A 26,676-nucleotide genomic window follows, 5' to 3' on the forward strand; every position below is an offset into this window, starting at 1 on the left:
CTCTGCGGCGCACGGGCAAGATGGCTGCTGAGAAACAGGTTCCTGGAGGCGGCGGCGGCGGTAGCAGCAGCGGCGGTGGCAGTGGCGGTAGCGGTGGTGGACGCGGTGCCGGAGGAGAGGAAAATAAGGAAAACGAACGGCCTTCAGCCGGATCGAAGGCAAATAAAGAATTCGGGGATAGCCTGAGTTTGGAGAGTATCCTTCAGTAATGGGGCCTAACTCGCAATGACTACGTGTCGATCTGGCGGGCCGGGGGCGGGAGAGGCGACGGGGCCCGGCACGTCCTGGGCAGAAGAGGCCGAAGGTTGCAGTTTCTCTCGCCCCTACTTTTTTGGCATTTAGAATTCCAAGGTCTCTGTTTCGACCGGCCTTTCCTTGCATCTCCTTTACCCTCCAGTCTGGGGAACGTCCTCTTCTTTCAGGCAGCACCGGAATCCTGGGCAGTTTTCTGTAGTTTCCCCGCAGTTGCCCAGTTGGAGAGCTGGTGAAGGGGCAGACACTGTGGCCACCTTGGTGAACTACTGCCTTGGCACCTTGGGCCACTGTATCAGGGAAAGGAAACTGCAGTCTTGACCTGTCGACTCAATATTTCTGACAACCGTCGAAGAATAGATAATGAAAATTACAGTCTGATGCTCTGGAAGTGGAGGCAAAAGTTGACTGTTCTAAGGAAAAACTTATTGCCTGTTTTGAATATAAACCAAAGCAGGTTGTGAACATTACTTGTATACCTTACTTAGCAGGTCTGGAGGCATTTTATCTTGTTGAGAGTAGTTCATATGAGCTGGAGGAATTGGTTACTAGTTTTCACCAGAGTGTATCACAGTTGAGTGCTTATGACACTAATTTGTGGCTTTTTGAAATGAAAAGTAGTGGAGAAAATGGAAGTGAATTTTTGAAATAACACATTTAGCCTGACATCTTAATATAGTGAAGTTTTCAAGGGGTTGGGAGTTTAACTTTCTGAACTGGTGACATACTTCCAAATGGATGTTAGAATGCCTTAATTTTACTACAAACCTTATATTTCCTTGTCTCTTTTTAGTTATTGAAATAGTCTTGTTTATTTTAAAATACACCTATAGAGAAGCATTGAGGAAACTTTAAAAGAAAACTAAAATTGTAGACAAAGGTCACTGGACTTACTAAAGTTTGAGACAGTCTTAAAATATTTTGAGATCCTTAAGGAGAGTTTGGTCAGTGCTTTTTCTTTTAAAAGACAAACTGGGATTTTAATGCAAACTGTGGTCTTGTTTGGTTGGCGTGTGCTTACCATAGGCACTTGCAACGTCACAGCTGTTAAGGAAAGTCAGGTTTAGCAGATGTAGGAGGTTATGCAAATAGAGAAGTAATACACGTCATTTATAGCCTGAATCTGCTTGAATGAGTAAAATATTGGGTCCAGGTGTAAATCAGTGGGAACCACCCCAGATACAGCCAGCCTTTAGAATCCAGCAGCTTTATTTAAGCTGTTGGGTTTCATTAATCCTCAATGGCCAATAATGCCCTCCTTTTTCAGTTTGAAAGTAGTAATAGTTCAGGCAATCAACTTTTCTGCATGCTTACAAGATAGCTGTCCTATTACAAGATAGCTATTGAAAATGGTTACCAGAGATTTCACTAGTTAATGTACTAAGTATTTCAGAAATGTTTAATGTGCTATAGTTTGATGCAAATATAAACTAATGATACTAATATATAAGACTAATGTTTTGATTTATTTTGATTCTTGCCATTGTGAGCTTTTCCTTAATCTTGGCTCTAGTTCTTCAGATAATTAAGGAATCCCAGCAGCAGCATGGTTTACGGCATGGAGATTTTCAGAGGTACAGGTTAGTATCATGTTCAAGATGTATAGAAATCATTGTGGAATTTCCAAACTTGGTTTGCTTTCATTAATAACCTACTTACTCTGCTCTATCAGAAAGTCTAGCTCTTAACTTATATTGAATCCTCAAAAAGATACTTAATTTTCCAATTTAAAAGGAGCCCATCTTTTTATCCATTTTGCCTCACAGTATTGCAGATACATTGGAGACTTCTGAGAATAACAAGCAGTTATTATAATCTTTTTAAAATTTTAACCATGTTACAGAATCTTGGTTAAGTTCAGATTTTTGGTATTTCAAGCATTGTTTAAAGGGAATTTCTATACTGTCATTAAAATTTATTGGTAAACTTTTGTAACAACCTTCAAGTTGAAAAACATTTAATGACAAAAAACTGAATATGTGCTTAATATATAATACAATTCAGTACTTTGAAAGCAGACATATCCAACTATTTCTATATTGTAGATACAGGCTTTGATTACCTGATTTTTAAAAGTACTACTAAAACACTCTACATCTCAGATTCTAAGAAATTAGCTTTGTGGTGAAGGGCCAAGCACTGCAGCAAAGTGATCAAGATGAGGAGAGATGCGAGAGGAAGTGGGAGAAGCAGGCAGGGCCAGGACGTGTGGGACCCTATCGGCCAGGGTGACTCGTTCAGGTGTTAATCCAGCTGTACTGGGAAGCCACGAGTTTTAAACAAAAGATTGTTAGAATTTGATTTTTTTTTTTTAATTATTAAAGAAATTTTCGAAACTAAATGTGGAGATGTTAGTATAGTGAACCTATTACTCAGTTGTTACGTAATCAGCTTCCTGCCCTATTAGTTTCCTCTGTTCCCTCTCCTTTTTAAAAACATTTTATTGAAGGATTTTTAAAAATCATTTTATTGAAATATTGTTTATGTACAGGAAAGTGTACAGAAGATGATGAATTTTTTACAACCTGTAACCAGCACCCAGATTGAGATGGAACAAACATTACCAGCATCCCAGAAGTCCCTCTTTTGCTCTTCTAATCACAAACCCTTCCTCCCCAGGGATCATCACAATCATGACTTCTAATCCTTAGATGGCTTTGCTTATTTTTGAAATGTATCTACATAGCATCACATAGTATATATAGTACTCTTTTGTGAGCGCCATCTTTCTTTGCTGTCTTTCTTTCAACATTATGTTTGACATTCTTCCATGTTGTTGTGTATAGTTGTAGTTCTTTTATTCTCATTGCTTTATGGTATTCTCTTATGTGATTGTACCACAATTTATTTTCTACTGTACCATTGCTGGGCATTTGGCCAGTTTCCTGTTCGGGCTGTTACGAAGAGTGCTGCCATAAACATTCTTATACATGTCTTGGTGGAGAGAAGTATTCATTTCTATTGAAAATATACCCAGGAGTGGAATTCAATAGAATATGTTTATGTTCAGCCTCAATAATATACTGCCAAGCGGTTTTTCAAGTTTGTTGCACCAGTTTACACCTCCTACCAGCAGTGTTTGAGACCTCAGCTGCTCCACGTCCTTGCCAGCGTTTGGTATGGTCTGTGTTGCATTTTTTGCTGGATTATTTGAAAGCAAATCCTAAACATTTTATCATTTCAACCATCAATACTCTAGTTTGTATTTCTGACAAATAAAGCTTTTGAAAAACATAAGCAAAATAAAATACTGTTATCCCACTTAACCAAATTAGCGATAATTTCTCAGTATCATCATATATAATGATGCAAATAATGTAAAAATGCCATCGTTATTAAGTTTGCCCTGATTTTTTTTAATGTTTACTTATTTCTTAATGGAGGTACTGGGGATTGAATCCAGGACCTCATGCATGCTAAGCAGGCACTCTACACCGAGCTATATCCTCCCCCTTGCCCTGATGTTTTTTTAAAAGTCTTCATAACTTTAAAAATTTGAAAGTCTCAGACTTACAGAAAAGTTACTAGTATACTACAAATAACACTTTATTCCTGAATCATTGAGGGTAGATTGCGTACCTGATGCCCATTGCCCCGGAATACTTTTAATGTGTATTTGCTACAAACAAGGACATTTTCCTACATAACTGCCATAATCAAAAGCAAGAAACTAATGATAAATTGTTATCTGATCATCAGACCCCATTCAGGATTTCCTAACTGTCCCAGTAATTTCCTTTATTGCAAAAGGATCCAGTTCAGAATCACTGCATATGGTTGTCATAGCTCTTTAATCTTCACTGCAGCATGGTCCCTCAGTCTTTGATTTTTCAAGATCTTGATGCTTCTGAAGATTACAGGCCAGTTATTTTGTGGAGTGTCACTCACTTTCAGTTTATTTGATGTTGCCTCATGATGAGATTCAGGTTATCCATCTTTTTCAGGAACATCACAGAAGTAATGCTGCATTCATCTCATTGCACCCATCTGGTGGTCCACAATTTCAGTTCGTTCCATTAGTGATGTTCATTTTGTTCACTTAGGATGACCTCGGCCAGACTTCGCCACTGTAAAGTTACTCCTTTACCCTTTGTAATTACTAAGAATTTTGTGAGGAAACAATTTGAAACTATGTAAATAGCCCATTCTTCATTAAACTTTCAACATATCCATTTATTTGTATCTATATGTACTCATAGTTTCCTATTTCATTCTGTCAGTTGTATTCTGATACTAGCATTATTTATTTTGATGCTCTGATTGACCCAGATTTGGCCAGTGAGCCCCTCCAAGTTGGCTTTCGTGTCCTGTGACATGCTCCCATCTTTCTTTCTTTCTTTCTTTTTTTTTTTTTTGAGGGAGGCAGTAATTAGGTTTATTTATTTATTTAATGTAGGGGATTGAACCCAGGACTTGATACATGCTGGGCATACGCGCTACCACTGAGCTATATCTTCCCCCCGCTCTCGTCTTTCTTGAAGTCAGATTTTGTTGAAGTATTATTTATAAACAGTAAAATTCACCCTTTTTAGGTATGTAGCAGTTTGATGAGTTTTGATAAATGTATGTAGTCAGGTAACTATACAGTGAGACAAAGAACAACATTTCCATCATCCAGAAAGTTCCCCTGTAGTCAGTCTCCTCTTTCCCCCTCCCCGGCTCTTGGCCATCATTGTTCTGACTTCTGTCTTTATAATTTTGCTTTATTTCAGAACAGTCTTTTGTGTCTAGATTCTTGCACTTAACATATTGCTCGGTGGTATTCCATTGCAGATATGACCCACAGTCTGCTTTCTGTTCTCCAGTTGTATGGCTATTGCTTGACTCCAATTTTTGGTTCTTTTGGGTTTTGGGTTTTTTTTTTTTTTTTGAACCTTTTTTTATTGCATTATAGTCATTTTACAATGTTGTATCAAATTACAGTGTAGAGCACAATTTTTCAGTTATACATGAACATACATACATTCATTGTCACGTTCTCTTTTGCTGTGAGTTTGGTTCTTTTAATTATAGTTATTAATTTTTTTCAACGTTGCTTTTTTAATTAGATTTTTTTGGGTGATAAAACATACATAACATAAAAATTACTTTGATATGTACCCTTTAGTCCATTTTTATGTCTTTTAAGACATAAAAACATTTGTATATGTATGCCTACCAAATAGTATTTTTGGTCTTCTATTCTTTTTCTATGCATCTTTTTTCATAAGTTTGCTCATATTGTGTATACAACATTGTGTCCCGCTTTTTTGCCAAACATTATATGGTGTATATTTCTCCATGCCTGTAAAAATGTTCCATACATGTGATTTTTATTAGTTGCACTATAACCCAGTATGTAAGCATACCATGATCTATTTACCTATTCCCCCAAGTTGGTTATTTATATGATAGCCAGTTTTGTAGGTGTAAAAATTTTGTTCCTGTGAATCTCTGTATTTTCTCTTTGTATTTCTGATTACTTCTTTAGTATAGAGTACTATAGAAGCAGACTGTCAGTTCAGGGAGTATGAACATTTTTAAGGATTTTGCTAAATGTATCCATATTGCCAGAAAATTTTTACCATTTTATATTTCTGCCCGTAATGTATGAGTTTTCCATTTGATTTTTATGTAAAAGGGTAAGTGATGATTAAAGCATAATTACAGATTGAGAGAAAAGATCTAGTTCATAGATTTAACCAGACTATTACGTCTTCTTTTTAATAACCTGTACTCTGGTAGCTTTAAGAGATGCTGAGTCATCATTTAAATACCTTTTATATTGTAAATTATATGCTGTATTATTGATTATGGGCTTGTAAAATTTTGTATATATTTTACACTAATTTAGTCAAAATATATTTATTGCAAATCTATGTGTTATGTGCTAAGGCATTGGGAGGAATTCAGAAATAAAATCATCTTTGCACTAAAGGGGTTTATATTAGCAAGACAGACATGTAAGAACATAATGATGATGCTCTCACGCTCTGGTAGATGTGAGGATAAAGAGCTGTGTGAGTACGGGAGAGGGAGGCTTGGCATAAGAGGAGACGTTTTTAGTATTTCTTGGCGCTATCCTAATTAGCCGCCTCGTTTTTCTGCAGATGTGCTTGCAGTTCCTTTCTCCATGTCTCCATTGTCATCACAGTCTCCCTCAGGATGCCCCTTCTCCCCTTCTACATTCGTCATTACCCTACTGATTCTTTCAGAGTTCACCATAAGTCCACTCCAGCGAAGGTGTTAATAAGAAGAAAGTGATTACTCGTGTCCTGTACTTTTAGCTTGACATTTGCCTTGTTTTTTCTTGGTTACCATTTTATCTGCATTATTCTCTCCAACTAGAGTGTGGGTTCTTTTTGAGTATGGGTACTGTGTCCTCTATCTCTTCACGTTTTCTGTGATACAGTTATACTTCCTTACATGTTTTAGTTCATTGAATGTTTGCAAGAGGATGGTGGTGTCTGTAGCAACTGTAAGTAGAACACCCCAAACTTTTGACCTGACCTTATGGAATGTACTATTGAAAATACTGTCGATTTGGCTGAATGATTTTTGTTTGTGTTTTCTTACAGGGGCTACTGTTCCCGTAGACAAAGACGTCTTCGGAAAACACTCAACTTCAAGATGGGAAACAGACACAAATTCACAGGGAAAAAAGTAACTGAAGATCTTCTGACTGATAACAGGTATGACTGCTCAGTGCTAAGTGCTGAATACATCTTGTTCATACATTTATTGAACAACTAGTGTGCCAGGTGCTGTGCCAAACTCTTTAGTTATTTCATGTGATTCTTTTAGCAGCTCTGTGGAATAGGTATTTTTACTGTTCCTGTGTTACAAGATGGGGAAACTGAGGCTCAGAGAGGTTCGGTAACTTGTTTAAGAACTGTGGTGGGATGGTAAATGTTCAAGTCAGTGATTAGAATCTAACTGGTTATTAGGTAAAGATTCTAAAATGAAAATTTTAATGTCTGAGTGGTTAAACTTAAATCAGCATATCTTAAGAGAAATCTGACCATATGTAAATTATTACAAAGAGTTTTATAATTCAATGCTGAATCATTCATGCTTCATATTTGCTGAAGGATTACTCTGTCAAGCAACATGCGTTAAAAGTCTGTAGTTCAGTTCCTCAAACTCGACCTGTGGGCCAAATTGGTCTTCCTGCCACCTGTTTTATGTAAATAATGTTTCACTGGAACACAGCCACACTGTTTAGGAATTGCTTCTGGCTGCCTTTGCGCTGCAATAGTAGTTGTGACAGAGACCGTGTGGCCTGTAATGCCTACAATACTTACTGTTGAGTGCTTTCCAAAAAAAGTTTGCTGCCTCCCGTCTAGGATGTAGCCAGGACTGAGCTAGACATCAGATTGGTTGTAGAAAAGTCGGGGAGGCATAGTTACTTAACCTCATTGATTGCGACATTGTTGAGAGGTGCTGGTCATGTACAGAACAGGGGACACTACAAGTTAGCAAAACTGCCATATTGTGTGTCATTTCCTCATAAGAACGCTGAAGTCTTGAAAGGGAGAAGTTAGTTTGAGGGTTCTTGATAGGGAAGCCAGGAAGCCAGATTGTGTGCCTGGACTGCCTCTATTTCCTAAATTTGGAAGGGGTAAGCCTGAGTTTGCCAAGTTTGAGGTGGTAGCAGTCTTCTTAATAAGATGTATCTGGTCGGTGGTTAGAAACCTATCAGAGATGCTGATGGTTGGTTCTGAGAAGGGCAGCTCCCCGGAGGAAGGTGAGGAGAGCGTAGGGAAGGGTTGAGAGGCCACAGATTGCACCTCAGAGAATATCTGAGTCTGATGCGCCTGGCCTGTCCTGTTCACTTGGCCTGTTCTCTCTCTGGTTTAGATATTTGCTTCTGGTTCTGATGGATGCCGAAAGAGCCTGGAGCTACGCCATGCAGCTCAAACAGGAAGCCAACACTGAGCCCCGAAAACGGTTCCACTTGTTGTCTCGCCTACGCAAAGCCGTGAAGCATGCCGAGGAGCTGGAACGCTTGTGTGAGAGCAATCGTGTAGACGCCAAGACCAAGCTGGAGGCTCAGGTTAGTGTCTTAACATCAACTTTGCTTAATTGTGGAGATTAGAAATGTGACTTGAAAAAAGAAATACAGTTAAACAGAACAGAGTTTCTTACATTGTATACTGGTAGTCAGGAGGGGAAAAATCCCAATCTTGCTTTTAAAAGGTGAAATTGTCATTTTTCTGCTCTTGAGCTCTTGGGTTTTAATTTGCTCTAACTTTAAAGAAAGCTCATGTTTCTTTTGATGTGTACATGGAAGACTTATATCTGGGAAATTCACAAAGTAAGAATTTTTTTATTAATGAATATTTGAAAAAGAGATGAATGATATTTCAAGTGTATATTCAAATTTTGATGCTCATGTTATAGCCCAGAAGCTGATTCTTAAGTAAAATGAAGAAAACAAATTTTCTTTATTTTGAATCTCTTTCCTGGGAAGCAAATGAATCATAATGTATCACATTTTATAAGTGAAATAAATTTTTTCTTTTAAAAACAACCAGAATGTCTCTGTATTTCTTGATGTCAAAAGTTCAAAGTACGTAGAGGAGATTGAGCTGTTACACGGGGTCTCAGGTGTTGAAGCAGTTTGTCTTTTCCCGTCGCCTTACAGGCTTACACGGCTTACCTCTCAGGAATGCTGCGTTTTGAACATCAAGAATGGAAAGTCGCCATTGAGGCTTTTAACAAATGCAAGTAAGTCCTCGGATCCAAAGGCTGTGACCCGCTTTGATTGTCATCACATTCAAGCTGCAGATGAGCTGAAGATTGTTTCTGTGAAAGTTATTACCATTTCTTTCCTTCCTTTTTTTTCCTTCTCTTTAGAAATGTTGATTGTTCTCTCTCAGCCTCAGGACATGCCAGCTCTGGTAGTTGGTGGAAGGGCTTCTAAGGCCCGTGTTTTGTTTTTAGCCACTGTGTTTCTTGTGAGTTTATTTTCTTCAGGTGAGGCTATTGTGAAACCTAATGTTTCTTCGCTCGCAGAACCATCTATGAGAAGCTGGCCAGTGCTTTCACGGAAGAGCAGGCTGTGCTCTACAACCAGCGCGTGGAAGAGATCTCACCCAACATCCGCTACTGCGCATACAACATTGGTGAGCAGCGACTGGGCTGGGTGCAGGCAGGTGGCTTGGTGGGCGGTCATCTCAGGGAGCCTAGGGAGTTTCTCTGGCCTGGGTGTTGGTTGATGGAAAAAGTAGAATTGTCGGAGTCAGCCCTACTCAAAACCCAGGAGGCGATTGCTTGTGTTTAGGCCCTTTTATCTTCTGTACTCACTGAGGGCTTTGTAAAAGGACTCTGGCTTCGTTGAAATGTGCTTTTGGAGGGGGAAGAGCTTGGAGCTGAATCTGGTGTTTCTCGAGGGAACAGGCAAGACCCGTGAGGATTTTCCACTCACTCTCTCGCTCTTTCTCAGGGGACCAGTCAGCTATCAATGAACTCATGCAGATGAGATTGAGGTCTGGGGGCACTGAGGGTCTCCTGGCTGAAAAATTGGAGGTAATCTAGCATGCACATTTTTGTAAAAAGTCTTTGGTTTGAAAAAAGTCCAGTAAGAGAAGTAATCCATAATCCTGTCAATGCAGGGATAATTGCTATTAATGTATGCATATTTATATCTATATTGTCAACAAAACCTTTTTTCACTTAATATTTTTAACTTTTCAACTTTTTTACTTTGTTGCTCATAGGAAAAGGAAATATAAAAGATTGGAAAAAAATTGGGGGGGGGGGACCAAAATCATGTTGGTTACCACCCCGAGGTAACCACTCTTAATAATGTGATGACTGTTTTGCAGACAGAGAAAAAGGCATACGTTTTAGAAATAGGATCTCAGTGGGGTGGGGATAAAAAAAATAGGACCTCAGTATATGCTGTTTAGTAATGTGCTTCTTAAATTTAAGGTCATTTGCATTTTTTCCATTTCAATAAATACATTTCCAAACATTTTTTTAATTGAAGTATAGTTGATTTATAACGTTTGAGGTGTACAGCAGAGGGATTCAGTTATACATATATATCTATTCTTTTTGAGATTCTTTTCTATTATAGGTAATTATAAGATACTGACTATAGTTCCCTGGGTAGTTCCACAAATCTTTTGATGGCTGCATAGTATTCCATTGTGGTACACGTTTTGTTTGACCAGTTCACTATTGTTGATTATTTAAAATGGTAACTGGTATTACCATGAATATCTGTGTCCCCAGTTTTTGTACTGTTCTTAGTTACTTCCTTAGGGATAAATTGTAAAAGTGGAATTGAATGTTTTAGAAGCTTTTAATATACATTGACAAATATTTTTAGTCAGTTTCTACTAATTTACATTTCTGCTTCTGGTGCGTACTGTTATGCTTTTCTCCAACCAAAACTTAGTGTTGCTCTTCTTAGCCTTCTGTCATGTCCTTTTAATGACTGAGTTTCTATAGGCTAAGAGATATGATACCAAGGAGGAATTTAAATGTAAGTTTCTGTATACTCTATAAGCTATAATGTGCTAGTTATAGAAAGAGACAAATGATAGTTTCCACTCATTTTTCACCTTGATCACTCATACCCACAGTGAAAGCCTTACTTTAAAACTACTTCCCAGGCATTGATCACTCAGACTCGAGCCAAGCAGGCAGCCACCATGAGTGAAGTGGAGTGGAGAGGGAGAACCGTCCCTGTGAAGATCGACAAAGTGAGGATTTTCTTACTGGGATTGGCTGACAATGAGGCAGCCATCACCCAGGTAAGGAGCAGGAACCTGTTATGTTCCCTTCTGTATGTGTCTGAAGGTTGTCCATGTGTGTTTAATATGGAGTATTTTGTTGGTGTTCATTTCTCACAAAACAAAAATTCATCTGAATGCTGCTTGGGATTTAGTAACAGTCTCACGATGCCCCTCTTGAATAAAATTATTTTGAAAGCTGAGTTTATTGAGGAGTTCTTATGTGTAGAGGGCAAAGAAATTGACAGTGACAGCCTTTACTAAAAATGGGAGCAATAAAAGGCTGGCTTAGAGTAAGGGGTCACGTTTGGCCCAGCAGGTGGTGCAGCAGCATAACTACTGTGTTCCTGGTGTCTTTCTGACCTCTTGTCCTAGTCTTCTGACCCTAGAGGGCCACCTTGTTCCTAGGCCCTTTAAAGGACAACCTAGCTAAACTGAATCTCTTGTTCTACGTGTGATAAATCTGCTACATTAACGCAAAGCTGCACTCCCCGGTGCTCTTACTAACATAATTGTTACCTGTTTGTGGTTGTGAACAACCAGATGAGTTCCAAAGGATGAGAGATCCTCGTCATCTTGGTTTGTGTGAAGTAGACAGTGATTGAGGCTTTTTTTTTTTTAAGAGCTCCTCCATATTAGGTGAAGAATGTCTGGGGGACATATCTTGCCTTGTAAAATAATTCAGTTTAGGCTACATTAGACCAAGTGAAGACATTTTGCAATTGCACTTGAAGCCATTGCCTTTGAAATTGAAGATCACTTCAATCACGTGGTGACTAGTTGAGCTGTTCGGACATTTTTAAAGGATTACTCTCAGATTTGAGTTTTAGTGTAGTTGAAGAGTTGACTTCTGGTCACAGCCCCCCTTATAAAGCAGTTCAAGATTGGCCAACATTGAATAGATGAAAATACTCATGGTCAGTCATCTCATCACAGCTGCTGTTGGCCTTTGTTCCCCCCTCGTCTTCGGTGTGCGTGTTTATATAGTTAAAAATATTCTATTTAATATCCGTCTTTACTATACGCAGATAATGGCAGGTGTCCTTTTAAAAACGCTGTTTAATCAAAGCACATCTTTTACTGGACATTTGCATTTCCTACAGCTTTTGAGCACTATAAACAGTGGTGTAGTGTAGTGAGTCTTTCTAGATGGATTTTTCCATACTTTGGATTGCTGTTGTAGAATAAACTACAATCAAAAAGTATCATGTAGATTTAAAAATACATATTTGACCTCTTTTCTGACTGAATGAAGTTATTCAAACTAAGAATTTTCAGTCTTGGTTTAGTGGGAATGTTTTTTTTAAAGATTTGTTTATTAAGCACCTGCTCAAAGAAGTGAGGTGGAGGGACAGCGAAGGAATCTCATTGGGTTTGATAGTTTGGGTTTTTTCCCCCTCAGGTGTGCTGTGTGTTGTTACGGTATTTAAGGTCCTTATCAAGAAGAAAGTAATCCTTCAATAAGTAGCTCTTTGCAGTAATACCAAAGCTTAGTAATGAAAGTGAGGCATGTTTGTGTTGTGCTAACATTTTCTCATGGACATCCATTTAACCCCATTATCCTTTATGTCTTACTCACATTACTTCAGTTATTAAATTTAAAAATTATGCAAGTGCTTCTGTGCATAAGGGTCAGCGTTCTTCCCACTAGACATGCTTTATGCAGTTCTTTGGCAGGTTAGTCCAAGATTTTATGCTGAGGGTAAGTCAGGGTGAGTGGCCAAGGCTTCCTGCCCCAGCTACTGCAGGCTGTCACTGCTGCATGTAGCTGCTCCTCAGTCAAATTGGGTCACTAGAAAACCTAGCATGAAGCTTTCTCCTGTAGCAGTAAACGCTGTAATATGCAGATACACTAGGAATATTGTATGGGTTTTTAATTGTTATTCCACAAGGTACAGGGATGTGTTGGAACAGTATGTGAAATCAAAGGGTTGGAAAGAACCAAATGAGGAGAGTTTCAGATCTTTCAGTTTGGAGAGGTAAAGGCTGAAAGAGGGAAGAATGTTTGAAGCCTGTTAACATAGTGAATTACATCGATTAATTTTCAGTGTTTAACCCAACCTTGAATGGCTGGGATACCCAACCCCACTTGGTTATAATGTATTGTACCTTTTATATATTGCTGGATTTGATTTGTTAATGCTTTAAGAATCTTGCATCTATTTTCATGAGAAATAGTGGCCTATGATTTTCTTTTCTTGTCCATAATGTCCTTTTTACAGTTGGTGTCAGGGTATACATACCTCATAAAACAAGTTTGTAGATGTTCCCTCCTTCTCTGTTTGGGTTTGTTTTTTTCCCTTAAATGTTGTGATTCACCAGTGAAACCATTGGGTCTGGAGTTTTCTTTGTGGGAAGGTTTTTTAAATTTGCTTTTGCTTGTTTTAAACAAATATAACTCCTTTACAAGTTGTAGGGCTGTTCAGATTCCCTATTTCATCCTGTGTCAGTTTGGGTTTTATTTTTTAAAGGAATTTACTAATTTCATGTACATTTTTTATTTTATTGACATAGAGTTTATAATATTCCCTTATGACCTTATAGAATTTATAGAATCTGCAGTATTATTTCCTGTTAAGTGCCACAGTTATCTGTGGTTTTTAAGGATCTTACAGTGCATTAGGGTCACTTGACTATAGGAGACCTTTAAATAATACAGTAGCTCTAACAGTGTAATAATCCTGGGAATCCCGATGCGGTTTTAACATTAAAAACATTTACATGCCTAATGTGCTCTATGACACATACACCAGATCAAGCCAGTAAGTAAAATAACTTCAGTACAGTGTCAGATAAAATCCAGTTAAATCCTCAGAAGTCAGGTCTAACACTGTGGCTGATTAAATGTGTATTGAATTGAATGAACCATGGGTCATTAAATGTGGGAAATGCCCTTTGGCCAGTTGAGGCTAATCTGCAGAAGAACTACTTGCTCCTTGTTGCCACTGTGAGATTATTCGCCAGTTCTTGTACTGTGCTGAGTGGTTCTCTGCCTGGGCTACGCCCTAGAGAGACAGGGCTTTTCACTGCCGTATTTCCTAATCCAGCTGATGTCAGTGTTTGCCACCCCTGGAACTGGAGTGCCGAAATTTGGTAGCCCCACTTACTGCTTGCTTGTAGAGGTTTTTAGGACATTGAGATATACCAAAACAGCAGTTTACTGAAAAGCATGAAAGGAAGAAATAATTCAGGGAGATAGTATTCATGCCAGAGACTGGAGCTGAGACTTAATCAGCTGCCAGAATCCAGCTGCAAAATCCTTCATTTCTTTAGCCAAGATTTAGGTCTTCATATGCTAATTACCTTCCTTACGTTGTCTCACTCTGTAATTTATTTCTATTTTGCTTCATTAATACTCGATCACACCTCAGTTGTCGCTGGTGTAAGGCAGCTCTTTGGTGGTGTGGGGGGCAGGGATTAAAATAGCTGCAGATTTGATTATTCTTATCCTCAAGTTATGGCTAATATTTTAATGTTTGAATGCAAGGGAGATGCTTTCTCCTTTACTTAAAAAAAAAAAAATCTGTTGTTAAATGAGGCTTGTATCCTTTACTAGATTTCCATGTGTGTTTTTCCTGCACCTCAGTGGGCCAAGTGAGGCCTGGCTCCCATCCCCTGGTTCTCCTGCAGGTGTATGAGTTTGGTAGACAATTGGTCGGACCCAACTTGTTTGTCTCTTAGTCGCACCACCACCTTTAAGCAATTTCTTTACACAAGTGAAAACAGTCTGAGAGCTCTGTTTTTAATAGCCGGGGGTCTCTATCTCAGGACACAAGCAGCCGGTTTTAGTGAGCCTTGAGGTGTGGCTTGAGGCTGTAGAAAAGCACATCCTAGAGTGTTTGAAGTTCAACTGAAAATTGATCTAGAATGTGTTTCTTTGTTAGAACTGAATAACATTGCTTTGGAGGCGTAAGGTTTCTTCTCTGTGTCAGAGGCATACCTGGGGAAAGGTCCCGCCAACCACAGATTCTTACGCAGGGAGTTTTCCCCTTGTGTTTGGCAGCACATTCTTGTTGGTTCAGCGACAGACTTGAGGTGCCTGCACGTCGATTCTGAGGAGCCCTGCCTCTACATCTCTACATACGAATGGAGAGGTGTTTCTTCTTCCTCTCTCCTTTCAGGTTATCTTAGCCTCCAAGATAGGTTTATAGAAGAATTTAAGTAGCAAAATATGTTCCAGGCTTCCTGTTTGGAGGCATTTTGCCCAGCCCACAGAGAGTCATGAGCTCTGCTCCAGAAATTAGTGGCCTCTGTGTCACTGTGCGGTGTGGGCGCTGCAAGAAAAGCACAACTGACTGAAGTCCTCCCCTTCAGATAGGAGTTTTCCTTCGTTGTGGTTTAAGACTTTTGTAAAATTCCCAGTGGAACTTAGAATTTTCTGGAAGAAGAGGGAAAGTTTGCTTCTGTTCAGTACCTTGATGCAGAGGTTTCCTTATTCAAATAACGAAGGTAGTATGTGGCAGTAAAGAGACTTAGCATTTAACATCATTTTAGTTTTTTTATTGGAGCCATACCCTCCCTATAGGAAAGGAGACAGATCCTGTGTAGCTGGTAAAACCAAATTTACTTTTCTCCTGGGCACACCCACTGCCGCAGCTGCTGAACCCCACCCATCTTAAAGAGGTGTTGGTGGCATATTTACAGGATTGCATGATATCAAAACTGGGAGTTCATCCACCAGCTGTTGACATGGCTCTGGTGTGTGTGTGTGGCGCCAGGTCTGTTGCATGTTAACTGTACAGCTGCCCCGTTCCACAGGACCAGTACTTGGAAAATGTGGGCCAGTGAATTTGGTTAAATAATTATAAAGAATCTTGCTAACTTGAGATGCTTGACAGTGTTTTGTGTGAAGTGTGTTTCTCCAGAGCAGTAGCCACTTGAATGCATATTGCTATATAAATTAATTAAAATTTCAGGTGCTGCATAGCCATGCGCAGCTAATGAGCACTGCGTCGGACAGGGCAGGCTTACATCATCACAGAAAGTTCTAGTGGGTCGCACTGCTCTCGGTGTCAGTGAGTTAGTGGTGGCTGTGTTTGCCTTTAGAAATTTATAGAATAGCTGTACCCCTGAGTTGTTCCTAAGTTACTAAACAACAGGAAAGTCAAGTAACTTATAAATAGAAAAGTATGTTTGGTTTATATTGGGTAATTTACAAGGAAGTTTTTTTTTTCACATTGGAACATAAGAGTTCTTAAGAGAAGAAGAGGTTTTTCTTTAAGCCCCTTCCAACCTTCTCTAAAGGAGTGGGTAGTACTTGAGGGTGGAGGGGTTTGGGCTTTCTTGGAGTTCAGTTGAATGTCAAGAGATCAGATTGGATGTTAGTTTCGATGGAAAGTCAAATATAACAATGGGAATGTTGATGTTTTAACGTCAGAGTGGGTCTGCCAGTAACACAGGTTCATCTCCTTTCTGCTTTCTGTCCATTCCCACCTGCTCAGTCAGATTCTTTAGAATGATAATGTGGTTTGGCAGGTATTCAGTTAATGAATCACTTTTTGCCTTATCCCAGCTGGCTGGCGGAGGGGTGACGCCCTGTGCTTTGCAGACACTGTCATCAAGTGTCTGTCAACCTCATCGGCCCTGAAAAATGTTCTCAGTGTAGCCACATGGACTATCTGAGTGCAGAATTTCTGTGGTGGAGAGAACCTCATATAATATTTAGGAGAAATATATTTTTGATTGGCTGTTAATTAGTAATGTTTTTCACTTGCTTTGACCTAAAAGAAATCCAGTATCTACAAGTCTGTTGGGTTACATTTGTAAGGGCAAATTTACTGGCAGTTTGACAGTATACTGAAAGACAGTCTGTTCTGGAGGGAAAAAGGAGAAGAAACTCCTGGTGTGCTGCGCGTCAGTGTGAGGTAGCAGGTAGCAGTGCTCCAAGTCTAGCCTGCAAGGCCCCTCTGGGGATGCCAGGGGCAGGTCCTGAGCAGAGGTAGAGGCGTTGGAGGAGACTGGTACGAAGTTCTATGATAGGGGAAAAATTAAAGCAGCTGTTTGTTGCCTGACAGTTTTAGATCAGTTATTCAGATACTTTTTCAGTATGTTCATTTTATATTTTTACATATGTGTGTTTCTCACTTCCGTACAAATAGTGAATAAAACTATAAGAAAAATCTTATATGGTAGAGAATCTTAACAACTGTAAGGATCTCTGACTTGGGGTGTTTTTGGTTGGATTTTTGTTTTTCTTTTTTTGTTCGTTTTTTTATTTTGTTGGTTGGATATTTATGTTCATGTCTAATTGGAGGAAGCAAAGCGCTGTTAGGTCCTGCTCTCATCAGAATACTGTGGCTTACTCAAAAAACAAACAAACAAAAAAAAACTACCGCATTCTGCCTTTGTTCAGGCTGAAAGTGAAGAAACCAAGGAGCGTCTGTTTGAATCCATGCTCAGTGAGTGTCGGGACGCCATCCAGGCCGTTCGGGAAGAGCTCAAGCCAGATCAGGTAGGACTGTCAGCTACGGCACCAGCTCTTGCTCTGGGCTGAGGTCCTCCTCAGTCTGTGTGTCTCATTCTCATGTAGGGTCCCAGTGGTCTGAGGGCTTTGGCTGCTATCCACTGCTCTGTTTAGGTATGGTGACAAACAACAGAAGCCCCTTCTGGGCTCCAATCGGGTTGAGCAATTCTTTTCTCTCTATCCTGTTTCTCCTAATGTTTCGTGTAGTACCTGTTAGGCCTTTGGTCTCAAATTCTTATCTCCAGGTGGATTTCTCCAGTGTTCCCTTTTTCTAATATCACTGTGATTTATTCAGGCATCTAGGCTGAAAACCTCAGAACTCTTTCTTCCCTGTCACCAAAAACCTGTTTCTTCTCCCTTCTGTCACTTCACCTGCCCCTGGTCCCATCCACCTGCTTCTGATGAGCCTTTTGTATTATGCCTGGACTACCACAAAGGTCTGCTGATGGCTTTTCCTAACTTGGTTTCAGTTTGGTCCTCCAGGCCTTTTTGCCAGAAGAGCAGGTTGAATCATTCTAGATCCCATTTCACTGCCTCCTTATGAAAAGCCCTGGGATTCTCTGGGGTCTAGAGCAGTGGTCTCTAAACTCATGGTGATGCACCCCGTAAGTAAAATTGAAGATTTACTTCTGATACATTTATTTGTGAATTATAAACCTTATTATTCAGCTGACTTGGGATATATAAAATGCATTAAAACAAAGTTTTTAGAATTGAGAAATATAAATAGAAGCTTTAGTTCTCTTCTTATCCCATGCTCTCAGGGCTGTATGCAGGTATAGTTCAGACTGCTTGAGCTGGTATGTCAGCCTTCCCCTGTCTGTATCGAGCCTGTTTCAGGCATTGTGCTTTGCTTCCCTCTGAACCTTCTGCCTTGAGCTGTTTCGCACTTACCTGTCCCACCTTAGTGCATCCCTAACCCTGTTGTCCTTTCCCTCCCTCCTCACACCTGGCTTCTCCTTCCTCTCCCTTTCACATGTCCAGACTCTGGCTGTCTTTCAAGGTGCAGCTCATAGCTCACCATGTCTGGGAAGGTTGCCTGCACTACCCGAGCCCACATCTCTCCATTTTCTGAGTATCTGATACTTGCAGCAGTAATTTTTGCTTGAGGTACTGCCTTTTAACACTCTGTGCATTGTTTTATATTTATTTGTTACATTTTTAAGATTATAGGCATATTAAAAGCAACTGTGTATTTCTTTAGTCATCTACCACAGCACTTTCTGTATAAAAGTTTCAATAAATAGATGTTGGGCTGTAGTCACTTGTTACCTTCTCCTGTTAAGCTGCCTTTGTTTATTATACTTCCCCTCCTTGATTTAGCAGGTACGTACAGAGCCCAGCCTCTGCCGTTTACCTTGAATGCACAGCAGCTGAATTCAGTACACACCTCACAGAATGGAAGGAATATGGTGATAGGAAGGTGTATTCGTTTTCTGTTGCTGCTGTAACATTACCATAAACTTAATGGCTTAAAACAATGCAAATGTATTATCTTACAGTTCTGGAGGTCAGAAGTCAAAAATGGGTTCATAGGGCTGCATTCCTTTTGGAAGCTCTAGGGGAGAATCCATTTCCAGTATTCCAGAGAATGCATTTTCCACTAGTAGAGGCCTCCTGCATTTCTTGCCTTGTGGCCCCTTCCTCCATCCTCAAAGCCAGCAGCATAGTATTTTCTTTCCTGTCCGACTTCTGCTTCAGTCCCAATATCTCCTGTATATTGTTGACCCTACTACCTCCCTCTTATAAGGAGCCTATGATTATTTGGGGCCCACCTGGATAATTTAGGCTGATCAAGAGATCCTTAACTTCATCACATTTGTAAGATCTCTTACCATGTAAGGTAACATCTTCACAGGTTCCAGTTAGGATGTGGACATCTTTGGGGGCCATTTATTCAGCCAACCACAAAGGCAAGAGCTGATAGCAAAGACATAGAGCTTGGGTCTAAGACATAGATCCTAAGATGGAGCTGTGGACTGTGGCCTGTCTGTTGTTGGTGCTTTGGGTCTGGACATTGGACACAGTGGCAGGAAACCTTACTGGCCATTACTCTGAATTCTCTTGTTCAAGTCCAGTTTTTGGATGCCAGTGGCAACTGAGTGGCCCTGTTCTAGAATATGCCTAATAGATCTTTGATATTTGAGGACCTCTAACTGTCTGTGCCTGTGTTCCAGGGCACTGGGGCACCACACCATTGAATGAGGTAGTCAGAGCCAAGGATAGGATCAGCCGTTTTATCTTTACCTTCTCACTTTCTGCAGAAACAGAGAGATTATACCCTTGAAGGGGAATCGGGGAAGGTATCGAATCTTCAGTACCTGCACAGGTAAGGGCTGTAATTTTATTACTTTTTTTTAAACACCTTTATTGTGATACGGTTCCTATACAGTAAACTGCACGTATTTCAGATGTGCAATTTGATGAATTTTGATCGACGTGTACACCACCACCACAGTCAAGACAGCTCACATTTCCATCCCTCCCTGAGAGGTGTAATTTTATTACTTTTTAACATTGTGTAATAACATCATTGGAACAAAAGAGCATATGTAATGTTTATGTATAATTTATAATTTATTGATACGTATTAAAGTACTAATGCATTTGTGTACTTTTATCATGTGAGTCTCACATTTGCATATTACTCTAATATGTATAATTAAAATTTTTATACAACATAAGACCTGGAATAGAACCAATAATGTTGAAGCTCCCTCTGGCCCCACCCTTGTTGATTCTTCCCCCTCTTCTACATCTAACCACTCTCCCCTCTGTGTTCTGAGTGTTTTTAAGTCGACCCTTTCACACTTAAGTTCAGTTTCAGCTCAAGTTGAATTCCATCTGGAGTTTATTTTTGAATGAGGTAAGGATCTACTTCGCCTTTCCTTGAGGATAACGGATTGTTCCAGGGTACAATTTATTGACTGTTTGTCCTTTCCCTGCTACTCTGCAGGAGCACGTCCTGTTTTCTGCTTGCATGCTCTTTTTCTGGGCTCTTCTGCTCTGCTGATTTGTTGGTCTGTACTAACACCAGTGCGGTGATTTGCTCTTAACTTTATGACAAGTCCTGGTATCTGGCAGAGCAAGTTCCCCCACCAGGTTTTCCCTCAGGCATATCTTGACTGTTTTTCTCCCTTTGCTCTTTTATATGCATTTTAAAATCATCTTGTCAAATTTAATTTTTTTAAAGGTGGATCATTTTGTTTCACAGAAGAAAGGAGGCAGAGTGACATTTTTCAGACTTCCTCAGGAGAAAATAAAACTCCATTTCTCTCTTTCTTGTCAGATTCTCTTTCCATGTGACCTTGAAAGTTCATTTCTTAGTCACTGCTAGTAACTTTTTAGTGAACCTGGCAATATTTTCAATATTTTCACCTGCCCCCTCCCTTTTTTTTTTTAAAGACAAACCCACAAAAACTCCTGTCTCTATCTTAATCTCTGTTCCTGGAGAATTTGGTACCATGCGAATGTCAGATTAACTGCCAGATGACGCAGATGCATGGAATATCGAGCAAGAGTGGCCAGTAGCCGCCTTCTGTTTCCACAACCCCGTGAGAAAGATGAGGCCCCAGGAGGTGAGGGCACATGTTGGTAGTTAACAGCCACAGAGAGGCAAAGTGAGGAGTTGATCAGCTTCCCAACCTTGAAAGACCAGAGAGCTTCAACAAGGGTCAGGAAACTTTCAAATTGTGAAGCCCCTTGCCCTTGGAGCCGTTCACCCGCCTCTACAGGTGGCTAGTTTCGGGATTATGATTTCATTTAGGATCAGAAATCAGCTTCGGGGTAAACGGAAGGCAGAAATCAGGTGGCTCTTGTGTTTTAATAAAACTCTGTAAAGATGTATCTAGATTCCTATACCACTCTGTGAATGATACTTACTTTGAGAGTCTGATTTTTCTGCAAAGCTTCAGGAAAATCCATCTCATGACCTTTCCTTCCATTTCTCAGAAGCAGCCACTTTTAATTCTTTTAACAAATTCTTTCAGTATTTACTCTCATGTCTCTAAATGACAGTGCATGTTGCTACTTCTGGATTTTGGGATTTCGGCATTTCTTACCACTATCCTCTACAGCCTGCTCTCAGCTGCTCCACTCCTGTTCTACACCCTGACCCCTCCTGACTGCCCATCTGACTCCTATATAGCCTTTCTCATTTCCAATGCCATTTTAATTTCTAAGAACTCATTTGGGTTTTTTGAATATTACTTTTAAGTAGTGTCTCATTCTAACTTCACAACCGCGAAGTCTTCCCTTGTCTTCTGAGATTACTAATAATAGTTGTGTGAAGGTTTCTTCTCCCTGCAAAGTCTGGTTCTTCCAAGTTGCTTTTTTTTTCCTTCTCGGTCTTGGCCTCTTCTGTCTTACTAGAGGTTTCCCTTAAAAGGCCTGGTGATCCTTCTTCATCTACTCCTGTTAAAGACTGGGGCGTATCTGTGGGAGCTCTGCACATATCCGTGGAGCTCGTCAGCTGTGGGTTTCACTGTAGGCATTCTGGCTCTGCCCTTCCACCGAGGACCCCCGACTCGAATCTTGAAGGGTTTTTTCTTGGGCTGGTCAGATCCCTGGAATATACCAGGCTACTCTTGTTCTGGAAGCTGAGTAGGAGAAGGCAGCTAGGAGGTCGGCACTCGGAACTTGACAGTCCCTCAGCTCCCCTGGTTCTTTATGGGGCCCCTGTATCAGCTATGCCTGTATCCCCTGTCCTGGCCTCTTTTGTATCCTCTCCCAGGGATGCCTCCAGCCTCTGCCACAGTGGGGTGGGAATCTAGAGGCCTAAATACTTCTTAGACAGACTTAAATAGTTACCATGTTTTTAATCCCCAAATATTAAAGAGATTTTCCAGATGGTGCAGTTAAAATAAGCAGGCATCATACATGGTCTCTGATACATACACGTGTTTACTGTGCCTAACCCTCCATAGAGACTGTGGCTCAGTATTTTCTGAGAAGAGAAGGTCATCAGATGAGTAGGAGCAGCTGTCACGCAAGTACACTGTCCTTACAGTGCGGGCCAGGCAGTTAACTAGTCCTTGTTCCTGGAACTAGTTCATCATTCATCAGTCATCTTAAGGACCAGCCATGCCCTCTGAAATTAGCAGCTCTGTGGCTATTTAAAAAATATAGAGTGGATGTGATTCACCTAAAATCAAATTTTATCATAAGGTCTCTTACTGGTCCCCTGCAAGTTAGCCACTGAACAGCAGCCAGAATTTGAGGCCCTTCAAGCTTAAGGCCCAGTCCTAACGGCCCTGCATTATGACACACCATCCACCCCACACTTCCCCTAGGTCAGTCCCAGCTTGTGGTCCCGTGCTCTTCCCAGAACATCAGCTTCCCTGAGCATAACCTGAGCTGCCATGTGGTACATTCCAGCTACCTGACTTACATCAAGCTGTCAACAGCGATCAAGCGCAACGAGAACATGGCTAAAGGTCTGCAGAAGGCACTGCTGCAGCAACAGCCGGATGACGACAGCAGGCGCGCTCCCCGGCCCCAGGACCTGATCCGGCTCTATGACATCATCCTGCAGGTGCCTGGGGACTGGGAGAGCGAGAGCCTGGCCCGTGCAAAGTGACCGAGCTTTGCATAGCGAGAGGGCTGTGACAGCCGGGAGCGTTGGTGTCTCAGTAGAAGTCAGAGGTCTTGTGCTTGTACCAGGTCAGCAGCCCGTGAGCCCGCTATTCAGATGTGTCGACGTGTAGACACTAGTGAACCCGCAGGTGCTGACTGAGCGCTTCTCTGGGCAAGGGAGCCTCCCGCATGCTATGGGGCATCCTGGGACCTGAGGCCCCCCTGCCTCAGCGCGCTGGGAGATCGTCAGTCAGTCAGTCAGCTAGCTGACGAGAGCCCTGCACACAAACAAGGTGGCTGTGGAGATGCCACGTGAGTGGGCCGTCTGGGTTCAGAGCCAGAGAGAACCCCTCTAGCTGAGACGGTCCAAGAAGCCTCTGAGGGAGGTGAGGTGTGACTAAGAGAGAAAAGAAAAACAGGCTTTCAGTATCAGGAGGGCGGAGGTGACACCGGGGATGGCTGCTGCCAAGTCACTTGTCACAGACTTTTCCCCGTTATTTGAAGCCTAGGTGGTTCTTTTTGCCCATGTCTGTTTTACAAGTCTTCTGTCAGAAACTCAATATGAGGCCTCCTCTTCATGAGTTTCCTTGTTGCATCTGTTGTGCAGAATCTTGTGGAACTGCTCCAGCTTCCTGGCTTAGAGGAGGACAGAGCCTTCCAGAAAGAGATAGGCCTCAAAACTCTGGTGTACAAGGCTTACAGGTAAGTCCCCGTGGGACAGACAGGGTCTCTTCTACCATCCGATGGTTCTAGAAGCCTTGGGAGCATGTCCCGTCCCCCAAAAGGCTGGGTCATTGGCTGTGTGATGAGAGAGCAGTCAGCCTAGCATGTTCCAGGGAAGTCTCAGGTTGTGGCTGGGCATTTCCAGGGTAGCTTGGCTCCTTGGACAGCTTAGGGGAGCTGGGGAGCACATACGTTAAACATCTTTTCCCTTCTCTTTCCTCCCTCCTCCCAGTGGAAAAGGGACAAGTGTTGGAAAAATGTTAATTAGCAGAACCAGAGCGACCGATTCAGGGAACCTGAGCTAAATTGGGAGAAAGCTAAACCTGTCAGTTTCGTAAATGGATTGTACTGTTTGTGAAGTGGGAGTGGACTATGCAGCAAGTTGGGGACCTGGGCAGAACGGCACAGGAGAGCCCTGGGTGTTTTTGCCTTTCCTCTTCCAGCCCACACGCACACCCCAGTGCCCTCTGGCTCCTGTCAAGGACCAGCAGTGCTCAGGCTCTGTTGATCCCAGCAGAGTAATTTCCATTAGAAAGAGGTTTCTTTGGATTTGGTTTTTGAAAGAGGGGAGCCGAGAGGAGCGGTTGTGTCTTAGGTGTGTGGGCGGTGGTGGGCAGGGTGTCTGTCTGGGCTTGGCAGCATCCCTCCTTCCTGCCTGTCTCCAGCTTCTTCGCTGTGCTGTTTGCGCACTGCCCGTTCTTTGCAGAGTCAGCCAGTGAGTAAAAACCGTGGGTCAGCTTCAGCCCTACACTGTCACCTCCGGTTTCGGGGGAGTCTGCACGTTAGCCTGGCAAGCTTGAACGTTGAGCGTAGTGGGCTCTGACATCCCATGCAGTGATCCCAAGGTGAAGAAGCTTTGCAGCTTAGCCTAAACAGCAAGGAGGGCCTTGGTCTGGGGCGACTGCTGCTTAAGAAAACACTGAGGCTGTCTTCCCTGCCTCATCAGGTGTTTCTTCATCGCTCAGTCCTACGTGCTGGTGAGGAAGTGGAGCGAAGCTCTCGTCCTGTACGACAGGGTCCTGAAGTACGCCAACGAAGTGACTGCCGACGCTGGAGCCTTCAGGAACAGCCTGAAGGTGAGCCTTTGGCCTCTCCTTGTTCCCAAGCCCCGAGCACTTGTGCAGTGAGGCTGCGACGACTCCTGCCTGGTCAGCCGTGGGCTGAGGTGCTTCCCCGAGTGCCCGGAGCTGCCGGTGTCAGGGTGTAACTCATGGCGGCGTTCCAGGCCTGCGGGGGAATCAGGTTCTAAGAAGGATAGCCGTTCCTCTGGTTACTGTTCTTGGACTTGGCCACGTGTTGAGTCGCCTCGGAAGATTTTTAAAAGGTGGATGTCTGGGTCTCATCCTCAGAGATTCTGGTTCTAATTGATGTGGGATCTGGTATGAGCATTAGGGTTTTTTAAAGCCCCTCAGTGATTCTAATGTGCACCCAAGCTGAGAACCATTGGTGGGGCCTTTCCCCACAGAATGTGCCTGGGCCAGCCACAGCAGCATTTGGGAGTTTGTTTGGAATGCAGGTTCTCAGGCCCCACCCAGGCCTGCTGAGTCGAGTGTGTTTTAGCAAGATCCCCAGGCGATCTGGGTGTATATCAAAGCTTACGTGCTGATCTGGTTTATTGTACTAATTGTGGAATGGCTGTAGCTTTTTAAACTTGTGGGCTGCTGTGAGGACATAGAGGTTCTTACAGCACTGGTCTAAGAAACCTGTGTATATTTTATGAGTAGAGAGTGTTTAGAAAAGCAAGCTAAGGTTCCTGATGCTAATGTCAGAGCCAGTGTGAGAGTTGCTGCTCTTAGGGCTCTTGTATCTGCTGGAACAGCGCTGGGCTCAGGGTTGAAGGAGAAACCTCTGGAGGTTACTACCTTCAGAGAGCTTGTGGTTTTGCCTCGGGCGCAAGACTTGCTTGCAGGAGGCCACCTGTGAATACAAAAGAAGGAAGAGCGTGAAGGTGGAGAGAGGAAAGAGGAGGTGGAGGTGAGTGTGGGCAGGGGATGGGGTGGCCAGTGTGGCAGTGTCATCGGGTGGGGTGTCTGGAATGTGGAGGCAAACCAGCGTGGATGGTTTATCTCCGGAGAGAAGAAAGAGGCTTTTACAAAACTTAGTGTGTCCATCTGACCTAATGTGTCGGCTGGTTTTGGGGGAGAGTGTCAGGGAACAGAGATGTGAAGGATTCAGCAGTATCCAGGCCTACTCAGGCAATTCCAAATTTTGCCAAGTAAGAGGTGGAGCAAGAGAACGGCATCACCCTCACAGAAGCAGGAGGTCAGTGGGTCGGGCTCAAGCCCGTGAGCCAGGTGGCCTGGCTCTGATCCCTGTCTTGCTGCCGCTGGGCACGTGACGGCATGTTCTTTGGCCTCTTTGTGCTTTTGTCTCCTCATCTGTAAAATGCAAGTGCAGTCTGTCTGAGGATTATCATGAAGATGCAGTTAGATGCAGTTAGCAGTTACGTGAACCACACGGAGCAGTGCCTGGCACCTCATGCGTTTAGTGGATGGCAGGTTTACTAAGCTATCATTGTCGCCATTGTTTCTAGGCATTGGTTCTTAAGCCGTGCCATAGTTTTCCCGTTTTGAAACAGGCTAGTTTCTTTGGTGTTGTTTTTAAAGTAGGGAGAACCATTTAAAAAGTCTAAAACCCCATGAATATATTAGTGGAGTCACTTAACCTCAGGTTAGTTCAGTGCACTCCTCTGAGAGGCCCCAGCTCGTGAGTGCACGTTGTCTGCATCGTTACAGGACCTGCCTGACGTGCAAGAGCTCATCACGCAAGTGAGGTCGGAGAAGTGCTCTCTGCAGGCGGCCGCGATCCTGGGTGAGCCACCTGCCTGTTCTCTGCTGCCGTCTTCCCAGAGTCCCCTCCACTGCTACCCCTCTTCTCCCCGACTCCTCATCCTTCTGTTTTAAGATTGAAAAGGGTTGTTTTGGTTAATCTGTAAGGTTT

The 26,676-nt window shown here is 42.1% G+C and overlaps 1 protein-coding gene across 1 annotated transcript in view; it reads left to right on the forward strand.

The window, feature by feature from the left end:
• Positions 1–26,676, forward strand: part of SRP68 (signal recognition particle 68) — a 28,303-nt gene continuing 1,627 nt past the window's right edge. Inside the window, exons 1-14 of the mRNA XM_010983846.3 lie at positions 1–195; positions 1,766–1,832; positions 6,810–6,923; positions 8,092–8,287; positions 8,879–8,961; positions 9,250–9,359; positions 9,680–9,762; positions 10,857–10,997; positions 17,329–17,427; positions 19,704–19,768; positions 22,816–22,972; positions 23,621–23,715; positions 24,683–24,812; positions 26,472–26,547. Of these exons, the coding sequence (XP_010982148.1) occupies positions 21–195; positions 1,766–1,832; positions 6,810–6,923; positions 8,092–8,287; positions 8,879–8,961; positions 9,250–9,359; positions 9,680–9,762; positions 10,857–10,997; positions 17,329–17,427; positions 19,704–19,768; positions 22,816–22,972; positions 23,621–23,715; positions 24,683–24,812; positions 26,472–26,547 (1,591 nt within the window). The 5' untranslated portion in view covers positions 1–20. The remainder of the gene's footprint in view (positions 196–1,765; positions 1,833–6,809; positions 6,924–8,091; positions 8,288–8,878; positions 8,962–9,249; positions 9,360–9,679; positions 9,763–10,856; positions 10,998–17,328; positions 17,428–19,703; positions 19,769–22,815; positions 22,973–23,620; positions 23,716–24,682; positions 24,813–26,471; positions 26,548–26,676) is intronic.

This window comes from Camelus dromedarius, chromosome 16 (genome assembly GCF_036321535.1).
Source record: "Camelus dromedarius isolate mCamDro1 chromosome 16, mCamDro1.pat, whole genome shotgun sequence".
Lineage (NCBI taxonomy): Eukaryota > Metazoa > Chordata > Mammalia > Artiodactyla > Camelidae > Camelus > Camelus dromedarius.